Source organism: Chiroxiphia lanceolata, chromosome 2 (genome assembly GCF_009829145.1).
Source record: "Chiroxiphia lanceolata isolate bChiLan1 chromosome 2, bChiLan1.pri, whole genome shotgun sequence".
NCBI classification, from domain to species: Eukaryota; Metazoa; Chordata; class Aves; order Passeriformes; family Pipridae; genus Chiroxiphia; species Chiroxiphia lanceolata.
Genome location: NC_045638.1, coordinates 31,999,877 through 32,021,833, shown reverse-complemented (window position 1 = coordinate 32,021,833; position 21,957 = coordinate 31,999,877). Strand labels below are relative to the sequence as shown.

The 21,957-nt window shown below is 37.6% G+C and overlaps 2 protein-coding genes across 2 annotated transcripts in view; one reads left to right on the top strand and one right to left on the bottom strand.

Moving 5' to 3' along the window:
- On the top strand, positions 1–5,100 carry UNC50 (unc-50 inner nuclear membrane RNA binding protein). Its single transcript, XM_032679569.1, has 6 exons — positions 1–115; positions 852–1,135; positions 1,974–2,094; positions 3,951–4,090; positions 4,167–4,268; positions 4,793–5,100. Exons 2-6 carry the CDS (start codon positions 856–858, stop codon positions 4,927–4,929), a joined length of 780 nt encoding a protein of 259 aa, XP_032535460.1. The 5' UTR covers positions 1–115; positions 852–855; the 3' UTR covers positions 4,930–5,100.
- Positions 5,013–21,957, bottom strand: part of MGAT4A (alpha-1,3-mannosyl-glycoprotein 4-beta-N-acetylglucosaminyltransferase A) — a 78,659-nt gene continuing 61,714 nt past the window's right edge. The window contains exons 13-16 of the mRNA XM_032679567.1: positions 14,244–14,322; positions 12,078–12,144; positions 10,886–10,998; positions 5,013–10,722 (exon numbers count right to left, since the gene is read on the bottom strand). Of these exons, the coding sequence (XP_032535458.1) occupies positions 10,696–10,722; positions 10,886–10,998; positions 12,078–12,144; positions 14,244–14,322 (286 nt within the window). The 3' untranslated portion in view covers positions 5,013–10,695. The remainder of the gene's footprint in view (positions 10,723–10,885; positions 10,999–12,077; positions 12,145–14,243; positions 14,323–21,957) is intronic.

The window sequence follows — 21,957 nt, the reverse complement described above, 5'->3', positions numbered from 1 at the left end:
ATCCCGGGCGCGTGCGCCGTGGACGGTGCCGGAAGGCTGCGGGAGGCGGCGGCGGCGGCGGCTGCGGTGCCGGTGCCGGTGCCGGGCGGGGTCGCGGCACGGGCCGGGGCAGCAGGTGAGCTCCCCCCTCCCCACTCCCCTCCAGCGCGCAGCGGAGCTCAGGGACGTTCGGCGCCTCCCTGCCCGGAGCGGAGCGCGGGTCCCGCTGAGGGGGCGGGTGTTCGTCAGCAGCGCCGGCCGGGCCGCCCCTAAATCTTGGAAACGTACGGTGTTAAGGGTTGGAAGAGACCTTAAAGATCATCTAGTGCCAACCCCCCCGCCATGGGCAGGGACACCTTCCACTAGACCGGGTTGCTCAGAGCTCCATCCATCCATCCTGGCCTTGAACGCCGCCAGAGTTGGGGCATCCACAACCTCCCTTGGCAGCCTGTTCCAGTGCCTCACCACCCTCAGAGCAAAGAATTTCTTCTTAATATATAACCTAAATTCCCTCTCTTTCAGTTTGTACCCATTACTCCTTGTCCTATCGCTACAGTTCCTGTTGAAGAGTCCCTCTCTAGCTTCTCTGTTTTCTCCCCTTCAGATACTGGAAGGTTGCTATGAGGTCTCCACACAACCTCTTCTCTAGGCTGAAGAGCCCCAGCTTTCTCAGCCTGTCTTCACAGGGGAGATGCTCCAGCCCTCTGTCACTTCGTGGCCTCCTCTGGACTTGCTCCAACAATTGTCATTGTTTATACTTGTGCTCAGTTTCTGTCACTTCAGCATTGCAGGCACGGCCTGCATCACGTGATTTTATTTGTAGCCCTCACTATATGCAAAACCAAACACATCTTTTGAAATTCTTTCTTTAGCAAGATGCTGCCAACCACCTTGGTTAGTTCTCGGAGCCAGGGCAATGGTGCGCTGAGCCCCAGGGATGCTGCAAGGCACACGGCCGGAGCGAAACGCTACAAGTACCTGAGGAGGCTCTTCCACTTCCGACAGATGGACTTTGAGTTTGCGCTTTGGCAGATGCTTTATTTGTTCACTTCACCACAGAGGGTTTACAGGAACTTTCACTACAGAAAACAGACAAAGGACCAATGGGCGAGAGATGATCCTGCTTTCCTAGTACTGCTTAGTATCTGGCTCTGTGGTGAGTGCAGGACAACAGACAGCGTAAGGGAGAGGGAGGGAAAGTTTAGGGATAAATATTCATTTTCCTTCCAATAACATGCAAAAAAGAGACCAGTCCATATGTATCATCTTTTAGTCAAAGTAGAAGAGAGGAAAAGGGCCTAACCTTTTGGAAGTTAAGACAGGAATTAGAAAATGGAATAGGCATAACTAAAACTGTTTAGTCTTGAATTGATCTCTATTGCAACTCATTTTCTGTTGCATTTCAAGCTATGCAGTTCCCTGTAACTTTACAGACAGTAATAAAACCCCATACCACACAGTAGTGCTTTACTTAAAAAATACTGAATATTTGGTTTACCTGAACATTATGGATAAAGTACTGTTTTTACCATAAAGGCCCAAGTGAGATTCTGTATATTGCAGAATTAAGCTATAAACAAAGCGGCTCATCTAAGTGACTGAACTGCAAATTCAGTAAGTATTATCCCAGTTGTCTTCTGTTAAATATTTGTAATAGCAAAAATATTTCATATAACTTTGAAATAAAACTATATATCACCACGCACATGGTTTGGGTTCACAAGGAGCTTTTCTAAAACAATGTTTTATTTTAGCATTGTGTGAATTCTTTTAAAAATAGTTTTGAGTGGAGTAATACAATTATATTGTGAGTAAATTACATTATATCTAGGTTTTGGTGGAAAAAAATGAGCTGTTGGACTAAAAATCTTGGGGAGAAAAAATAAAAAGGAAAGTGGAGATTTCATAACAGTATATTCAAAGAAACCCCATCAGTTTAAGATCTCATGCTTTTTTTTCTACAGCTGACTTTAATAATCTTTTTCTGCTTTCAGTGTCTACTGTAGGATTTGGATTTGTGCTGGACATGGGGTTTTTTGAAACAATAAAGCTGCTACTTTGGGTTGTATTCATAGACTGCGTTGGCGTTGGCCTCCTGATTGCAACTCTGATGTGGTAAGTAGTGATTTCTGAAACTGAGTTCAGTATTGCTATTCAGACGTGGAGAGTCCTCTGCTGTTTGCAAGACACTTGGTTCTTTGTTTAGGGTAAACTTATTAAGCAAGTATTGCCTGTAAGTTTTGTGCTGTTGTAGTAATTGTTTCAAAATGTTGCAATAAAAAAGAACACATCTTTTTCTTCACTATTTCTTGCAAAAGATAAAAAAATCATCAGGAAGTGTGTATTATGGTAAACATTCCAGCTTCTTTTCTTTCTTTTTGAGCTGGTTAATAGTCAGCAGTAATGCCAAATCAAAAATGTGTTCAAAAAAACCCAAACTGTTCAATCAGAATAATGGATGAAAAAATTAAGCAATGTAAGACTGAGGATGATTGTCTTTAAGCCCACGCTCCTTGCTGAAGATTTTAGCAAGTGCCACGACAAGCCACATCTGTTCTGTCTCACATGTGGCAGCTTCACTGCTTTGGTGCTATTCACTGCTGGTTTTATCCTCTAGTGTCCAGGGACTTGCAGAAGTGGAGAGGCAGGAGCAGGTCAGCTTACAATCCAGGCCTCAGCACCGTGGATGTGTCCTGCAGCAATGAGGGAGCCATGAAACAATGGGAAGCTGCTGTTTCTGTGCTGCAGCAAAGGGAGGGCACCAAAGAAAGTATTTTTATTTTACCAAGAACTTAAGAAAGTAAAAGCATTTAGAAGAGTTCTTAGTGATGGAGCTGACATCTTAAACTGATGCTGATTGGAAAAGGGATAAATTCCTTTCAAACAGTGGCCTCAGGAACTCCTGCAAACTTCAGGATGAGGCACGTAAAGAACTGTAGCTGATAGATGAAAAGTCCATCTGACCTATGCTCATGTCTGGGACAGCAACCCATAAATTGCTTGGGGAAGAGCTTATAGTAAAGCTCTCTGCTCCTGGCCTGCCATTCTCTAGTAATTTGTGCCTCAGGGTGCAGTCTCCTGAACCAGGAAGGCTTCAGCATCTGCTGATTTTCCTTTATCTTTTAATTGGCTTCCTGCAGGCCTCAGTACTAGTCATCCAGTTCAGTTCAAGTTCCTTCTTCCAGTGCAGACTCACCTTTTTTTCCAAAAACTCCCCCCATTCTTAAAGAGTCTAAACCCCTTCTTGCCTCACCTCGCCTCACCTCACCCCCAGGCTCTGCCTCCTTCTGACCCCGCCCTTGGCACAAAGAGTATGTCAGAGGAAGCTTTCATGAAAACTCTGGTCCCTTAACTCATTTCTGAGCATGTATTGACTTCTTGTTCCTCTTCTAAATGTGATAAATTTTGTTATGTCAGCAGAACTTAAGCTGAAGCACGGTCCTGAGGCTTATTCCGTAGCCTCTAACACCAGGCAGTGCACACTCCATTTGCATTTCTTTTCAGTAAGAATGGGCTCATGTTATGAGCACTATCCAGCTCTCCTCCTGTCTTTGTTGTGCACCAGTTCTGTAGAGATGAAATACGCCATCTCGTGTGATGTGTGCTGATCCTTTACTAAAACTTTACTAAAGTTTCCTCCCTGTGTGTACAGAGAGAAGTCGCAGCTTGTGGCTGCATTGATAAGATTGTAGCACTGGTTTCTTTAAAGAAGCATTTTGTTTCTGTATTACCAGCAGTGTAATACAGTGTTCCAGCTGTCTGTGCATGCAGGGGGATGTAATCATAGTTTTAACAAAAACATTTTAACAATGGTCTGGTCTGCATGATTCTTGCATGTTTTTTCTCCCAGAGAGCAGACACTTTTGGGTGGAGAATTGGAATTGCATATGACTTACTATGTCAAACCTATGTTTTGATTGTCAGCTTTATAGATTCACATTAACAATAGTCTCAAATATCTTTTTATGTAGGTTCATTTCTAATAAGTATTTGGTGAAGCAGCAGAACAGAGACTATGATGTGGAGTGGGGATATGCTTTTGATGTGCATCTGAATGCTTTCTACCCACTTCTAGTAATTTTGCATTTTATCCAGCTGTTCTTCATCAACTGTAAGTAGAATACTTTGAGCTCTCTGCTTCAAAATGGTGCACTATCAAAACAGCTGAGAGCAGTTATCTCTTGCAGATGTCATCATATCTGACTCTGTCATTGGTTATTTTGTTGGGAATACATTATGGTTGATTGCCATCGGCTATTATATCTATGTGACATTCCTAGGATACAGTGGTGAGTGACATCAATTTCTTTTGTACTCATTTGACTAAAAACAAGAGCATGTTTTCAGTCTATTAATTTGATCTTAGTCTATTAATTTGTAAAGCAGAGGCTCAGCTGGGTGTTGAAGTAATTCTTTCTTTGTGGTAAAAGAAGTTTGATAGAAATTTTCCAATCCAGATTTTCAGCTGAGTCTACATCTTAACCAGAGAATTTGTATTCTCTGCTTTACCAACTTCCCTTCTTGTATTAGACCTGTAGAACCACAACTTTGTTTCCTTGTTCCTCTGTAAATCCACTTCAGGATGTTTGCATTAGATAAAAATTCTTTAATGAGTCTAAGGCCACATTTTTTGGTAAAGCAGTTTCAAAAAGCATTATGTGGTAACAGTAAGACTAGTAGGGCAGAGATGCCCGAGGATGACAATAGAGCAGAACTATTTTTTCTTGCTGTCTTGCCCCAAGGCCACTCCACAAGAAGCACCTTTTTTAAAGAGCACTACTTTATACTTGCTTCATTGTTGCTTCTGTTTCAGCATTGCCCTTTTTGAAGAACACAGCTATTCTTTTGTATCCCTTTGCACTTCTCATCATGCTCTATTTGATCTCACTAGCATGTGGATGGAACTTCACCAAGATGCTTTGCTCCTTCTATAAATACAGAGTGAAATAAACCCAGGACTTTATGTATCTAATGTTTATTTTCTTTTTACGTTAGCTGGTTTTGACAGTAAAAAAAAAATTTAGAACATTTTGTAAATGGTTGTAAATTTCTCTTTATTGTAGATAATTGTGTAAAAAAGTTTGAAGTGTCCTTTTTTATTAAAATATTTACAACAGTAAACATGTTAGCAATTTTGTTCAAATACTTTCTCAGTACATTCCTAAAAACAAGTTACTTGTACATCTCTGTAGCTTAAATTTAACTGCAACAAGTCTATGTAGCATAACTCTTACTGCAGGTATTTTGCACATACTGGTATAAGCTCTACATTATGAGGGGTTTAAGTGACACCAAAAAGCAGTTTTATTGAAGAACAGGATTGGAATACCTTGCCTTGGGACTGTGTGAAAGTATGGATCTTAAGAGTGTTGCGATGGTAAAGCAACAACTGTTTCTAGATAGAGATCTGTCCTCTCCTTGAGAACAGATTTATTTTAGTGACTACTTCAAATACACATGGACAGCTCTGGCACACAGAAGAAACAGTGATGAAAGGCACAATTAACATGACCCATATCAGGTTTCCAAAAATAGCAGCAAGTTTTTAAACCCAATCTCTAGCAGTCCAGTGGGTATTATTACATCCACCATGCTGAGTGGCAGGTCAATGAACATGGAAGAAAAGTACAAATTAGTTTGGCTACAAGGGTGGGTTCGTGGCAATGCCTGCAGCTGTAAAGTCCACAAGGCAGGAGTATAAACTGACCATCACAAACAATACCTTATGGAGAGTGAAGATGACAGCTTTCCAACATGGTGTTCACTAGGATTCAGTTTCCAAAACAACACAAGAGTAAACTGGTTACAGTAAGACTTAATATTTCAATACTAGAATTTGATCTCTAAGGAAAAACTATATTTTATCTTAAAATACCAAATATGCTGGCAGTGCATCTTACAGTACTGTGTGTCTCAGCCACTGTTAAGGCTTGAAGAGAAGTGTGTTTCCCTCTCAGCAATGCTGAGCAACGTTCTCCTTTAAACAAGGAAAGCACTGAACTGCTGATCCATGGAAGGCGAAGGATTCCAGTCAGGACCTGCTCCCTCCCTGGCAAACAGCACAAACTCCCGTCCTGCAGGCAGCTGCAGCCTAACTGTACACCTTTTTCCTAACAGGAATCCTAGCACCAGTGATCACCCACTTCAGTTCAAGAGTAAAAATTCATATTTGTGCCCTTTAGATACCATTGAAGGACTTGGGGCCTGTGTACCTTCCCTTTAGAGATATCAAAGTTCGCCCTCTTGAAAGAAGGCTTCATCATTCTCAAAATTAAGCTGCTTTAACTTCTGGCAGCTCATTGTTTACAGCAGAAATTAGCAAAACCCTTCAGAGACCCCTCGGGTCAGAAAAGTGACACTCTCAAGGACCAATTCACCAGGTCTCCATTGGGTGTGTGTTTTAAGTCAGCAATCAATGTTAGCCTGAAAACACCAGTTGTTTAATGTTTCAGCATTATGCTGGTGATTGTAAAGATGATTTAAAAATACGAGGATTTTTTTTTTAACCCTTTCTAACTACAGTTACTTTTCAGAATACATCCTTTCTAGTAAGAACAAATATAGAACCTTGGGTTAATGTATTTCAGGAGAGCAAGGTTTGAAAAGATTTCATTCTTCTTTTTCCCCACAAGACTTAAAACAGTACTTTCAAAGTTGGAGGCAAACTACAAATTACTTCATCTGGAGCAAGTATTTCCAACAAAATACAGAGATTAGTGAAATTAAGATATATTTGAAAAAAAAAGAAGGAAACTGTTACACAGTTGTTCAATTTTTCCAAAGACTAATCACACTCCAGCCCATTCAAGGAATTGCGTATCACAGGGGCAAAGTACAAATTGCTTTGCCTAAACTGACTCAAGGTATTTAAAAACTGCTTTTGAAACAGCGTCTAGCTGTAGTAGCAGCAAGACAGAAGGGTCCAGTCTTTTCTTGGTCCATGAATCATGTTTATCTTTGAATTTTTCTAAGCCATCTTTAAGTAGAGAAAAAACAAATATATCTACAGAAATTTTTTCCATCAATGCAAATACCTGTTTGAGATGCCTGCAAAAGCTCAAAGCCTTCTACAGTGCTTTAGAAACACTCATTAAGAAAATAAAAAGTGCTACTTTGGGATCACATCCTGTTCACATTATTTACAAAGTTTTCCTTAGGACTACCCGCTGAACGAGCAAAGCAACATTATACTGCAAGCCTTGTATTGCCTTGGTCCCAAGCAATCCTAATCAGCTCACAAAAGCCAGTGCTCGTATTGGCGAGTCTGTCTGGCATCCAGTACAAGAAGTTAAGAATAATTTGCCCGGATAATGAAGGTTTCTGGCAATGCCTTTGGTTTCACAAAAGTTCACTTTTCTGAAGCTTTAACAGCATCAGAAGGAGCTAGCAGGATCATAGGATAATGCAATTTATTTTGAAACACTTTCTATTACTGTATAGCTAAGATTCAGAGGCCTAGAGGGGATTTTTAAGGCAACAACAAAAATAACCTGAAATTAAATACACATAGGGAAAAACTCTCCCAAATAATTTAACAGGTTTAAGATACTGCTTAAGATCTCTTATGACAATGCTGTCACTTAAAATGGACAAATGCAAGAGACACTGGCCCCTCTGGAGTGTATCCATCACAAATAGTGCCTGAGCTAAAGGCTGGTGAGCCAAACTGCCTAAGCACTTACTTCGCCACTTTAGCCTGACTTGGGGATTGGAATTTGAAAGGTAGAAAGCCCAAAATAGCTGTCTGCGGAAATAATTAGATAGAAAATATCCTCCTTGCTTTTTCTATTTTTCAGCAACATTTCCAAACAAATTTGCACAACTACCTGATTACACCATCTCTGAATTTACCTGAATCCATGAAATGTAATTTGTATTAATGTGGCACTTTTATTTAGAGAGCATATAAACTCAGGAACATTGAAACTATTAAAGCAGCCCAAGTATGAGAGAATAAAGATACACTAGTCTTTAGGAAACCATCCCCATTTTACCAAGCAGTAATTTGTTGTCTTGGATAAATCTCTTCTCAACATTTTTGAAAACTAAATATACTGTTAACCAGAATTCTGCAATCAGTGTGGTAGGGATCTATGTATTTAAGTATATTAGCAATGAATCATCTTAACTACTGTGAAACCTCAGGAATAGTAATGCTTTTAGAATAAGCACACAGCTTTCTCCAACAAGTGGTACCAGTAAACTTCTGAAATCATGAAAAAATGGAAAAGGTCACTGTCAGCAAAACTAATTATATTAAGAAACTTCAATATCTAACATATTTCTGCAGTCTGAATTGTAATAAATAACTCTAGTGTAAATAACTTGCATCATTCATCCACCGACATAGATGAGAAGAACGCCTCAATATTTCTCAGACCTTTGCTAGGTAATGTGTGATAAAAAGCCATTGCATGTCAATAATTTGATGGCACGGCATTATACAGGTGACAAACGGGGCTGTAGCACCACAACAGGCTAGCGTCACACGAGATTCAGAGCCTAGTCACCCAGGTTCCAAAATCCAAGAATAAACTCCATTTATGTGGCCAGTACTTAGCTTATGCCCACAGTCTCTATGGGCAACGCGAGCTTTCCAAGTAACATTTTATTTAGACCACCTGATGTGATCAGAGAAAGTAAACAAGGCCTGCCTGGTAGCTTTCTAACTTGAACTTACACAGTCAGTCTAAACAGATGGTCTTGCCTCTGTGTACAAATCTTGTCTTCCCTGTGTCCCCAGACAACATAGTTAAACCAAAATGACAACAGTCTGTAGAAACAGTTAAGCTCTTCAACTTGAATGTTGCTAAACTGTCAAAGCTACAACACCACTTTCCAACAAGGCAGAAGAAAAGACAGATTGACTCTATACGCCAGTGGTGATGGTTTGCAGTGCTGAAGAGTCAGGTTTAGGCTCCTGCTCCTTATAAACGTGTCATAAAAGAGAGGCCAAATCTATTAGCCAAATAATGCTGGAGGTACAAATTCAAGATCCCCGCTCTAGATGAGGGACCCTGCAACAGGTTTTGTGCATCTGTACCCTGACCACAAAGATCTCAAAGGTCTTTTTCAACTTAAACGATTCTATGATTCTATGTTGGGAATAGCAGAGTGGGGTTTTTCCCCCACAGGGAAAACTCTCCAGCTTCCGAGATGTCAGTTCCAGGAGGCTTGTTCACAGCCCAGCTGAGAATCCCCAGGCCAAGGTAGATGCCTCCCTCCAGTGTCAGTCAGGCACTTCTTTCCTATTAAAGGGAGGAATTCTTGCCTCTCTTTTTCCTGATCATTTCTGACTACCTGAAATCTTCCCCTGCCTGTGTCTTACATATAAGCACCTAAGCAGAAAGACTATTAAGAGCAGCACCAGCAGCATTAGTACTGCAACAATTCCCCTCTGGATGTAATCCAAACCATGCTTTGTTCCTGACTGAGTTTATGATTCATTTAAGATCACTGTTGTTTCCCTTGAAACAAAAAGGCAGGGTACTAACTTGAGGCCAAATTTAGTTCCTAGTAAAAAAGTTCGTGTGAGTTACTACACTCATCAATAAAGAAGTCAAAACTAAAACACTGTTTTTGAACAACGGAAGAAAATAAAAGTAAACTGTAATGTATCCAAAATGAACACTACATTAACAGAACTTTTTAAAAGGAGGCCTCCATAGATCAAATGTATCTATGTATTATTCGTTCTTTTGATGTAAGGTAACCTCTATCATTCCAAAACAAAGCTGGAGAATGATTTTTTTTCAAGACAGAAAATGAATTTGTTCAGGCTAGGAAATGTTTACAAAGATTTTTAGAAATAACTGTTTGGAAAAAAAAAAATTCTTCTAAAATGCAATGGATTTGATCTAAAATCACTGCCGATTTAGTACATAATATGAAACAAGACATTTTAACATGCTTTTTATGTGGCTACAAACTGTACATAGTGGAATTTCATAGCCCCAAAGAATAATGCTCTTCAGGGGCTCTGTTTATGCCTCTGAACATCATTCAGATTCTGTGTACAAAACTATGTAATTTAGAAACTTAATCTAGTTTTTTTTAAACATGGCAGTAAATTTGAAATATGGTATTAATTTATGTTTGCATCTCCAAAGAAAAATGTAGAAAGATAACTTAAACTAGAGAATTCATAAAAAAACTATATCAATTTAAAATTTTACTGCATAAAAATATGTACTTTTCAAATTATTTTAATAAATTAAATATCCCTAACATTTTTAATATATATCCCTGACAGTCTATAAAAGAGGGTTCTTGTTATAGAAAATAAATGGAACTCCGAAAGTACCCCCTTCATAAAACATATTTAACAATAATTATATTTTTTTCTTCTTCTTCAAGGAATGTAACAATATGTACAACTTCTCTATATTACTATACTATCAAAATAGTACAGTTTAAGCATAGCAGGGTTTTGTAACCATAAGATGGTAAAGTCACATTAAAGTGGAGGACAACTCGGGCCTCAGACGAACGTTATCAGTGTGGAGCATCAGTTTCTGGATGGATCAGATAAGAAGGGGTAAATACAATCTTCTCATCTACAGTAGGTTTCACAAGAGGTAGAGTTCAAGTGGAAAAGAATGAAATTTGGAATTAAGGTGCATGCTCAGTATTTTCAATTTGTGATTTGCTAAGGATGTCAGATTTTATAGGAAAAGTTTTCAAGGATCCTTTTTCCTCTAAAGCAGAATTCCACGATCAGTTTGTAATCTTTTTAATATGAATCTGAAATGGAGAATTGGAAAAAATAAGTCACCATTTAGTGTATTACATTTCCAAGAGGTAGCTATTTTCAGTGTTAGCCAAAAGTTTGAGCTTCAAAACACTGACAGAATAAAGAAATCTCACATTTGCTGGTTATATTTTTAAATGTTATACCACCTCTTACCTCATTCAGAATTGCCCAAACGGCTGAATTTTGTATTACTGAAAGCCGGAATGATGAAATAGGGTTTAGGCTGGGGTCAACTGTTCCTTCAGCTACACCGTTTTCAAACTTCCCTGCAAAAGAAGCAAAAGTATATCCTCGATTAAGTCCTGTTCAACAAAATGAAGTAAAAAATTTGTGTCCAGAAAAGTGTTTATGTAGCATCACACTTCACAGGTGAAACCTACTGACTGGTATCATTCCTGAAACAAAAAAGACAGCGAGCAATTTTGACATCAGATTAAGCTTTGCAGCAGCAAACAATATGGAGTGTATCATCAGAGCACACTGATCTGAACAGGATTACATCTAAGAATAAAAGCTTTAAAACTGTCTAAAGGCATTAGCACCTCAAATGCTGAGAAGATTTTGGCACAGGTATTCATTTAATATCATGGAACGAAACATAAAGCCTTTGTCTTATGTGTTTTCAAGGAGGAGTAAAGACAAGGTATATCAAGGAGTAAAGACAAGCATCTTCAATTATATTAGGATGAGTAAGAATCCAGTTTAAAAGCCAAGTTAGACTTTACACTCATATACACAACAATTTGATCTCTAAGGAAAAACTGTATTTTATCTTAAAATACCAAATATACTGGCAGTGCATCTTACAGTAATTTATTGAGACAAAAAACATGCTTTCATTATAACAGGGCTGCCCAACCTATGTCCAGCAACTAATACAATCCATGAGTAAAATTTCTCTTTCTTGACATGTATCCAGGCACCTTCCCCAGAAGCCACTTGGCTGTGGAAATGCCAATCTCATCCCATGATGATACAGCTGATTTTCTATAGAGTGAGTTCATATCCAGGCCAAGAACACAGCTCACACCAAGGCACTTGTGCAGTCACAGAGCAGAAGAGGTGATCTTATACAACCTGGAAATGCCTCTACTATAATCTAGGTGATTAATCCTGGCAGAAAAGTTGAATGTAGCTGCACTTCAACTAAGAGAGTCACAACAGATCTTTGTTTAGTACATCAGTCTCGGAAAAGAAATAGCGAAAACAATATTAAGTAAAGCCTACAAGGTCATGTACCCAAAAATGAGTGATCAAGAATCAGGTTTAGGTTTGGTTTGTTTTAATGAAAATGTCTTGACCGTTGTAATAGTAACAATACAGATTTCTTTCTACTGTGACATACCTATCCTGAAGTAACCATCCTCTAAGCGTTTGTCTTTGGTTTCTTTGCTTAATACCAGTTCTTCATTCTAGAATAACAAAGCATGAAAGAGATCATTTGACATATGACTTCACCAGGGAAAGACAAATGTGTGTACTTTAAGTGCCCTATGTAACTCCCATGGTAACTGCCACACGAACACAATACTTAGCAGATACTGGCATACGTGGTAGAACAAAGGCAAAGACAAGATCCTGCCTTCTTTTCCTATGGTTGAACAAGAGCAGATTTCTCTCAGGACAAATGAAACTTACAGCTTACTTTTTAATCTAAGACTTTGGGTGAGATGAAAAGCCATCAGACCAGTGAGGGAAGCATTGCAATTATCACTGCCTCACTGAAAAAGGATGGGGATCAGTAAATTTTTCTTAATAAGCACCAAAAATTAAGTTGTAAAGTAGAGCTTGAAAAACAGCTTGAAAATTACAACCATAATCACATGATCCAATACTGAAAGACCCACTATAAGAATTTCCAAGGAATGAATTAAAAATGCTTGACAAAACAGGAGAATAAATCCATCAGCTTCTTTTTTTTTTTAATTCCTACTTTGAAGGGAAGATGCTGAAGAAGTGGTGGGGATTTTTTTGTGGGTCTGTTTTTGTTTTTTTTTTAATTTGGGGGAGTAGGTGTTTTGGTTTTCTTTTGTTGTTGTTGCTGTTATTGTTTGGAAGTTTTGGGTAGTTTTTTGTTATGGATTGGTTTGGGGCTTTTTTTTTTTAATTTGTTGCTTGAGTCCCAGACAAATACAGTCTGGGGGCATTCCGGTTTCTAAGGGTTTTTTGTTTTTCTGAATTCTGCTTAAGGAGAACCAGGGTTGAAATACCTGAGCGGGCTTCTAGCTCTACTGAAGTCCATTGTGGAGAAACAGGTCCCTCAGGAGTTGCTGTCCTCATAGTGGCAACATTTTTTGTTGACACCAATGGCTTAGGAACAGGCCAGATAGAGAATTTTCTGTTTACCTTTTCCACATATTGCATCAATAGCAACAGAAGCTCAGTAGCATTACTTCCTTAAGGGATGCTCCAGTTTGAGGGACATTTCACAGCCAAGTATAGCAAAAAAAGAGATGCTTGATGCACATTTTTGCTCATTATCTTGTATATTTGTGTTGTATCTTGGGCTTAGATGAAGTGAGGGCTGCTACTGTTTTTGTAGTTGAATGTATTTCCAGGTCTTGAGAAACAAAACCCACAGATCTTATGATATAATATCCCACATGTCATGTTGTATAATTAGAATCAAACTAACAAATTTCTTTTTAGCGGTGGGGGTGGTCATAATTTCCTATTTTTGCTCGCTCCAAGAAGACAGACTGCAAAAATGGATACATGAACTCCTCCATAATTATTTAATTTAAAAAAATAAATAAAAAGTAATTTAAAAAACAAAGATTCAGAATATGGCAATTTAGGCATAGATGTCAAGATTCCTACACCAGGTAAATGGGAGAAGATAGAAAAACTTTGCCATTTTAGTACTAAATAAAATAAACTTGTCCAAAGTAATATCTTAATCCTCTCACAGACTTCTGTGATATAAGTGGTTAGCTGTAATATCTGGTTGAAGAAAAAGAACCCATACCATCTGGTGTCAAACAAGAATATACTTTAGATGAAGAAGCGCTCTCCTGTGACAAAACTCTGACTGATTTATGGGGAAAAAAATAATCAGGAGAAAGGTACACGTTCCGTTTAAGAACCTATATATTTCAGTATATAGTAAGGTCTGGATGTGTGTCAATTCCTGAGTTAAGACTTTTTTACTATGTCAAAAAGCGGATTGACTTATGTTTCCCATTTTCCAAAATACATGGAAGAGGGAAGACTGGGGGGTTTTATGCTCTACATAGTAGCAGTGAACTGGACAAAAATGACTTTGTTCACCACCAAATTATCAACAGCACTTGTAGCAGACTGCACTCTGAATGAACATCTGAATAGTTACCATAGTCTTCTGTGAACAGATCCAATTAAAAGAAGAAAAATTGTGAGAGCATCAGAGCAAAAATATCATACACCCAAAACAAGTATTTATGTCTCCCTCACTCTTTTAAAAAAGTCAATGAAGTTAAGAGATTTTGCTTTTATCCTGTAATGAAGAAGACAAAAATCAATACATTCATACCTGGAAAGGCAAAACTTCTACAGTCGTGTTTAGAAGTATGTCTCCTGGATGCTCTGGATTGCCACTGTGAAACAAGTACCTATACACGAAAGGGGAAAAATAAAACAGCCTACATACATCAGTCAGAATTAGCTTTGTTACTATTTTACATGTTAATCTTCACATTACAGGTGTCACAAGGACAAACATAACTTTATAACTGGACCTACATCAGATGGGGATAAGATGGTTTCACATACTACTGTAATTGAAAGGGCTAAAATTTTTCATTTTTTTGAAGAGTAATTGGAGAGCATTTTACTGAGAAAGGGAGTTTCCCTAATCTGATTTTGACAGATTGCATTATACAAAGCACCCATCGCTGTAGTCAATATTGCCTGGCACACACTGGTACCACCTACAGAAGCAGGAGCCCTGCCTTCCTTCAGCCTGTCCCCTTCCACACGTCACCCTCTCCTTGTACCCACAGGATGAACTCTGCAGATTCATTCTGAACCAGTTCTGGGAACTTATCTTAGTCAATATTTTGCCAGGACAGGGCTTCCTAAGTCCAACTCTCCACCCTGGTTCGTTGCAAAATCTCCTTGATGATTGTGCCAGGAATTCCCAACCCATATCCACACCCTCAATGTTACCTGAATTCAAAGTTCTATTCCAAAGACAGATTTATTTAAACAAACAAACAAACACCTATGTTAAGAGGACCTTTTTTTTTTTTTTACACCTGTACAAAGTCCCCATAACCATCATTCAGTTGTGCATTTAATGATTTTTTTTAATGGTGCAGAGTAAATATGTTTAAAACTGTATCTAAACGTATCCCTAAATATCCCTATCAGCATCAATCAGTGAAGTGCAAGTTTTCATATTCTAGCTGCCCACTCTCAAAACAGCTTTTGCAGTCCTGTATGTATAGATAATGTTGCAAAACGGACTGTTTAGTTCACTTTTCTTTATATATAACAGAAACTTCGTATTATTTTGAATACATATTACATAAAAAAGTAACAATATTTTTCACCACTAGGTGGAATCAATGCTTGAAAAATTGTTCATCACTCACCCTTTTTTCTAGTGGACCAAAAAGTTTATTCAGATTACTGTCAAAAACTACCTAGATACTACACCTACTCAGATGCCACTTTTAACAAGCCCATTTTATTTTATTATGTTTAAATGAATATGTAAAAATCTATCAACACATTTCAAATCTTTCTTCAATCAGAACTCAGAGTGAGAACCATTTTCGACATTAAACATGTCACCAGCCAGAGACAAAATTAGTTCAGAAATTATCAGTTGATTACAATTACAAACATTAGCTCAATTTGCAATTTATTAAGACATAGTTGAAGATGTAAATTCCAGTTTGTCTTTATCCAGTATGTCTGAAACCAGGTAAATACCTGCCATTAATCCATGCTGCATAGCTACAAGACAAGTAGAAGAAAACAGAGCTTTCTGATCCTGACTTAGAAATGTCTGTGACCTGAAAATCATATAAGTACTTGAAGAAAATACAGACACACATAGAACATTTCTTTTATCAATGCTCAGAAAAGAAGGAAAAGCACCCATTGTGATACAAGAAAGCCACATTGATTTCTATTGCACTGGTTTCAGCAGAACTGCACAGCTGAACTGCAAAACAGAACTGGACTGAGTAAGCTTCAGAACTGTATGTGCTTCAAGAAAAATAATTTCCCCACTGCAGTTTAATGTAAAGATCAGTCAATTCTTAAGTATGCAAGCTACATAAAACATCCACAGCTCTTTTGAGAAAAATCTTGTAACTTTTGCTAAACATTAATGATATCCAAAAAACCCCAAAGAATCATCCTTTCTAGGAAGATGCCTTCATTGCACATCTCAAGACCAAGGCACTCACAGGTTGGCACGATGTCAGAACAATTTACAGTGGTAATTAATCAAACCTGATTTCCAGACTTCCCTGTAATCAAACCTGCTTCTTTATTGTGTTTTCTATAACTATCCATATGCACACACAAATGCATATGTCACATTTTAAATTATGTTTAGGAAGGAAGGGATATTTTTATATCTGAGTCTTGCTTCAACACTTGACAGATAACACCTACTTAAACATAAAAAGTTACACAGATTGAAAACAGAAGTATAAATACACATACACAGTCAATTCATATCTATGACATTTTGTTTAGAAATAAAATTTACAAATTAGAAAATTTATATTGAAATAAAATTTAATTTACAAACAAATAGATATTCTACAACTTCTAAAATAAATGTCATGAGCTATGCTTTTGTGAAACTTGCTTTCCTGATAGGGGAGATTTTGCAGTGGAGATTTGCCACAGAGAGTAAAACCCATTTTGAAACAAATATCAGTTAAATTTGCCATCCCAAAATCCTTGAATTGGCTTTTAAGGAACCTGTCCTCACCTCCCCAAACCTTTTGGTTTTGCACTCTATATATGCCAAGCCAACTTTTACAAATTTGCTGACATGCTAGATATTTAACTGGACAAGACAGCATTATGGAGTTCCCCCTCCCAGGGTGGGGGGAAAGACATTTGTCCCCTAACTAGTGAACTGATTTATTTATCTGACACCTCTTAAATAAAACAGACTTTTCTAAAAACCACAGAGATATTCACAGCACATTTGGGGTCTTCATTAAATCCCTAATGTAGAGTAATTCAGCTGATGGTCACAGGATTACAAGGTTGGCTTTTTTTCCTTTTGTTTAATCCTCTATCCACTAATAAGATGTCTGGCCCAGTCCTTTTTCTTTCAAGACAAACATGGGTTTACAATTTGACTGAATGATCTTAAAGGTCTTTTCCAAGCTACATGATTCTACGATTCTAAGGTTTTCAGATTGTGACAGGTATTTCTCAATAGGGATACTGAAAGACTTGGAAGTAGCTTTACTTTCACCTGCTAAATTATTCTGACACCTGTCCTGGGATTTATATATGACAGTCCATGTAAACAGTGAAAACATGTTTTTTTTCCTTCCAAATTATTTGCCATTTTTCTTAGGGTAGAATCATTAAGATTTTCTTTTCTATCTGCTGCTTAAACATAGCACCTTGCAAATCATTCCTTCAAATTAAAATTCCAAAAGCCATAGATCTCTAAATATAGTAATCCCAAACAAACACAAATTCACCTAAAGTTAAAAAAACATCCCTACTATTACCTTACGGAATATTACTTCACTGCTTCTTTAATTAAAAAAAAAATATGAAGATAGGCACAATTGAACATTTTTTATGAAAGTCATCAGAGAAAAGCAACTCTAACTTACTACTAGTAAATGTAGTACCAATGTACCTGAATCTTAGAGAACCTTTTCCTCTGGCAGTGTCTTTTTAGAGTCGCAGGTCAAAGATAATGACTAGCTACTCTAGATATTCAAGCACAGAGACAAACCTCCTCTCTGCATTATGCATTATTAAATGTATGAACTAACTTACATACATTCTGCTCATGACCTCAATGGAGTATGAGAGTAAGAGGATGCTAAACATCAATATCTCATGTAGCATAAAAATTACACAAAATTTCAAGAGCACTGAAGGTTTAAAACAAACAAAAAATACTCCAACTAACAAACAAAATGGAGCAAAGCCAAAGCTAAAAAGAAAACTTTCAGTTTTCATATTCAATAACTTGAGTATTTACCCAAGCTGAGGGTTTCACTTGTTGCCGTGGAGCTAGATACACATATAAATCACACCAAATAGAGGGGGGAAAAAAAACCCCAACCAATAAGCTGAAACAAATATTTATACACATTCAAACACACAAAGGGAGGGAAAGGCAGAAGCATGATTATCATTAATACACCAACAAAAGTTTAGGTTACTTATCAGGGAAAGGTTTTTCACCCAGAGGACGGTTGAATACTGGAGCAGGCTCCTTGGGGAAGTGGTCACAGCACCAAGCCTGACAGAGTTCAAGAAGTGTTTGGACAACGCTCTCAGGCACATGGTGTGACTCTTGGGGTGTCCCATGCAAGGCCAGGAGTTGGACTTGATGATCCTGATGGGTCCCTTCCAACTCAGCATATTCTGTCATTCTATGAACTGCTAGGGTACTTTAAAAGCCTACACTCGGATTCAGAACTCCCCCAGTAGTAAGCACGTGGAAGGATTCTCACCTCTTGTAATATCCCCCAGAAGCAGTGTATAAATTCATATAAATATTACTAATCTGCACTGTTAGCTTTAATATTCTTCTTTGAATGGCTAAGCTTTGTCATCATCTCTGCTTTCAAAAAATAAAAAAAATCCCAGCTACACACTCCTCTCTATCCTTCCCCTGTTTTGCTTATGAAGGGATGTATCTCTTTTCTTTCTCTCACGTCCAAGTATATTTATGCCCAAAACACTATTATTCTCTTTATTCCCTAATTTGATGTCTTTTAAGCATAAAAAAAAAATCTGTCCTTTATATTTTATCTAAACAAATATAAGCGCCAACTATTTCTTAATATATAGAAAGTGTTCTAATTAAAAATTAGAACAGAATACACAGAATAATTTTACCTGTAAATTATGGCAGCTTTATCAAAGGAAATAATATACAAAAATTCTTTGAACAGCACAATTCACATCCACTGACATTATATTTGGGTTGAAGGAAACAAGTTATCTCACTTGATGCTAAACACAAATTCAAAGAATCTATTTAATAAGGCAGGCCTTTATGCTCTGTAAACATCAGGAATCAAATCCTCTTCTTTACATATCCTCCTTATGTCTCTTTTTAGCAAAATGATGTATTTTAGTATATCCCATTTTCAGAAAAGGAAAATAGGTAGGAAGGCAGAGAGGAAATGTTTCCTTCCATGTTTGAGCAAATTATCCATAGCAACATGCAGCATAGCAGTTTTTAATTCTGCACAACATGAATTTCTATAAAAGCAACATTCAGTCAGCAAATTTTTGGCTCTCTACAGATGCCATCATCCACTGCAAGGGTCATTATTCACCAATCCTATCCAGTATTTTTGATCACTGGATGCAAAGGTGGTAAAAGAAAACTAATCCAGCTCCTTTGTGTCACTTTCCCAGAATCCTAATTAGGAAACGTTATTCTACTGTCACTGAAAACTATTTCCTCATTCAAAATACAAACAGAAGACGAATAATTTCTTTTCCTTCTCTCAAGTTCAATTTATTCTCCTATTCTTTATGCATCTTACACAGTCTTTTGAAAAAATTGTTTATACTTCAAAAAAAAGCCTAATTCCTCAGGTCTATGTATATACACCTGCCAAGTACTCACCTAGGTAAGCAACGAAGTAGGAGCTTTCCTATCATGTTATAATTCCCAATTCAGAAAAAAACCCTCAATGAAACAAACAATTTTCCCCTGTCAAAAAAAAAAACACTACCAAAAAACCCCACCCCATTAACTTCTGTGCAAAGAACTAGTGCACCAAAAGGAGAGAACTTTCTCATGTTGGTCAACAGACCACAAAATAGCTTGACTGAAGAGGTGATGGGAGGATTTTGGATAGTGGTCTTAGTCTTTTTTACCCAGCACATATCTAAGAAATTAATTGTCTCATACTACTCTCAAACTCAATCTTTTACCATACCATTTCCTAACCCTATTCAGCTGTGCAGTCAGTAAAGAAGGCATTTAGCTGTGCAGGAAAATCTCATTCCCCAGACTATTTGTGCCTTCTGTTTCCCAGTGAGGACCGTGACATCGGCTTTCTTACGCTGCACTGTCTCTCTGGAGTATGCACACATCAAGAATAATAAGAAAGAGTCTTAAATTTTTAATTTTTGAGGTGGTTTGGGGTTTTTTGTTATTTTGGGAATGGGTTTTGTTTGTTTGGATTTTTTGGTGGTGGTGGGTGGTTGGTTGTGTTTTTAGGGGAGGGGCTGTTGTCTGTCTGGAAATCTCTGTTCTTATCCTTTATGAATTTACTCATTTATCCATTATGTTCTTTTACAAGGTTACTTCTACTGAACTTTTAATCCAATCAAATGTAGAAAGGTTTTGTTGGGGTTTTGGTTTTAGTATGTGTGTGTATATATGTAGGTGTATGCACATAAATGTTTTTTACGCCCCCAGCTTAGCTGAGGAAGCACACTCCATTCAGTTTTCTTAAACATAGGCATTTGCCACCATTTGAGATTGCACTTGGGTATATGACCTCATCACAGGCTGGAAAGATGCAATTATGACATCTCAGAGATTCCAGTCCTTCTGGAAATCAGGTGAAGTATTTTAGAGTATCTCAAGTGGCATTAACATCTAACATTTAGGCAATAGCATTAAGCCTCCAAGATTTCTGACTAAGAACTGTAAATCCAGAAACACTGCCAAACACACAAATCTTGAATATTATTGCCATTAAGGAGGAAGCAGCATGTCCTTGGCTTAGGCAGCTCTTCTCTTCTGTCTCTGAACCACACTTTGAGGTTTTTTCCCTGTCTCATATGAAGTCCTTGCCTCACTGTTATGGGCAGAGTTCCATGCCTGGAGCAAACAGCATCAGTGGCTGGGAGCCTGCCTGCCAAATCCCTGCTGTCAGTGCATCCATTTGAGGATGTTCAACTCATTAGTACAGGAGCTTATGTAAACACAGAAACTAAAGTCCTCAAATTCTCTTTTATGTACACTAAAAAGTATTATCCCACCTGAAATATACTGACAAACACCAAAGCATTTTATAAAACAAAGAGATTTTCAAATATTGCCTATCAACTGACACTACCATTAAAAGCTTAATAAAATGAAGATGGTGTTAAATTTTAATAACATGTATCTTTAGAATCAGAACAAATATTATTTCTAAATCATCTGCTCTGTGTGTGTGCACCTATATGTGGTTCTTGAGCTAGAACTGCCCATGAAAGGTTTAATGTATGACACTGAAGGGGAGCTTCTACAATGAATAGTGATTATGAACAAAGAACAACTTATACATCAGTCAAGTCACTGTTGTACTAATCTAAAACTAAAACAATTTTGCAGTTCCCTAGGCCTTGAGTGGTTGTTACTGCAAAAGCAAATGATGAGAAAGTTCCACTTACAGTTTTGTAGAGCTGTTAGAAAGTCTGTTTTCCTTTGTAATGCATTTCATCCTGTATTACTCTACCCACAGGACTTGCATCCCATAGGATGGATACTTACATTTTAGATGCATACATGACTGAATGCAGAATTTATAACTTTGCTGTACTTAAATAAAAAAGTTCCTTTTATTTTTCACTGCTAGAGAACCTGTTTTAAAAGCTGCATTTATTTTCCTTTACAAAGTACCAGGCAATCATCTGTTACTTTTTATGAAGGTATTTTTCAGCACTGTCACAATAATTTCAAAGCAGACAAAATAATGTATATGCTTAGTTACCAGGAGTCCAACAAGACCCTATTCACACTCAATACATTAATTTTCTAGCTTAGTCACATATATATTTCTTGCATGACTCTCATGACTTGCATGATAATTCTATGTTGTGAGAGGATCCCACAGGAAATACATGTGAGGTTAACATCACGTGTTCCCTGGGATTCTAGGGTCAACAATATAGAAAATTAGATTATTAGTCTCAAATACTGCATATTCAGTATCTATGCCAATAACAGAGCGCAGGGTAGTAAATGTAATCTACAAACTGATTTGTCAAAGTATTAAGATTTCACTTTAAAACTGAACTCAAGTCAGCAAGTTTAACCTTATAAAATCATTTTATTAATA

What these genes read in the sequence shown, in the direction of transcription:
- UNC50 (XM_032679569.1), top strand. Translation starts at nt 856, where the DNA reads ATGCTGCCAACCACCTTGGTTAGTTCTCGGAGCCAGGGCAATGGTGCG. An exon ending in CCAGCTGTTCTTCATCAACT is followed by an intron (nt 4,091 to 4,166) that starts GTAAGTAGAATA and finishes TATCTCTTGCAG; the next exon opens with ATGTCATCATATCTGACTCT. An exon ending in GACATTCCTAGGATACAGTG is followed by an intron (nt 4,269 to 4,792) that starts GTGAGTGACATC and finishes CTTCTGTTTCAG; the next exon opens with CATTGCCCTTTTTGAAGAAC.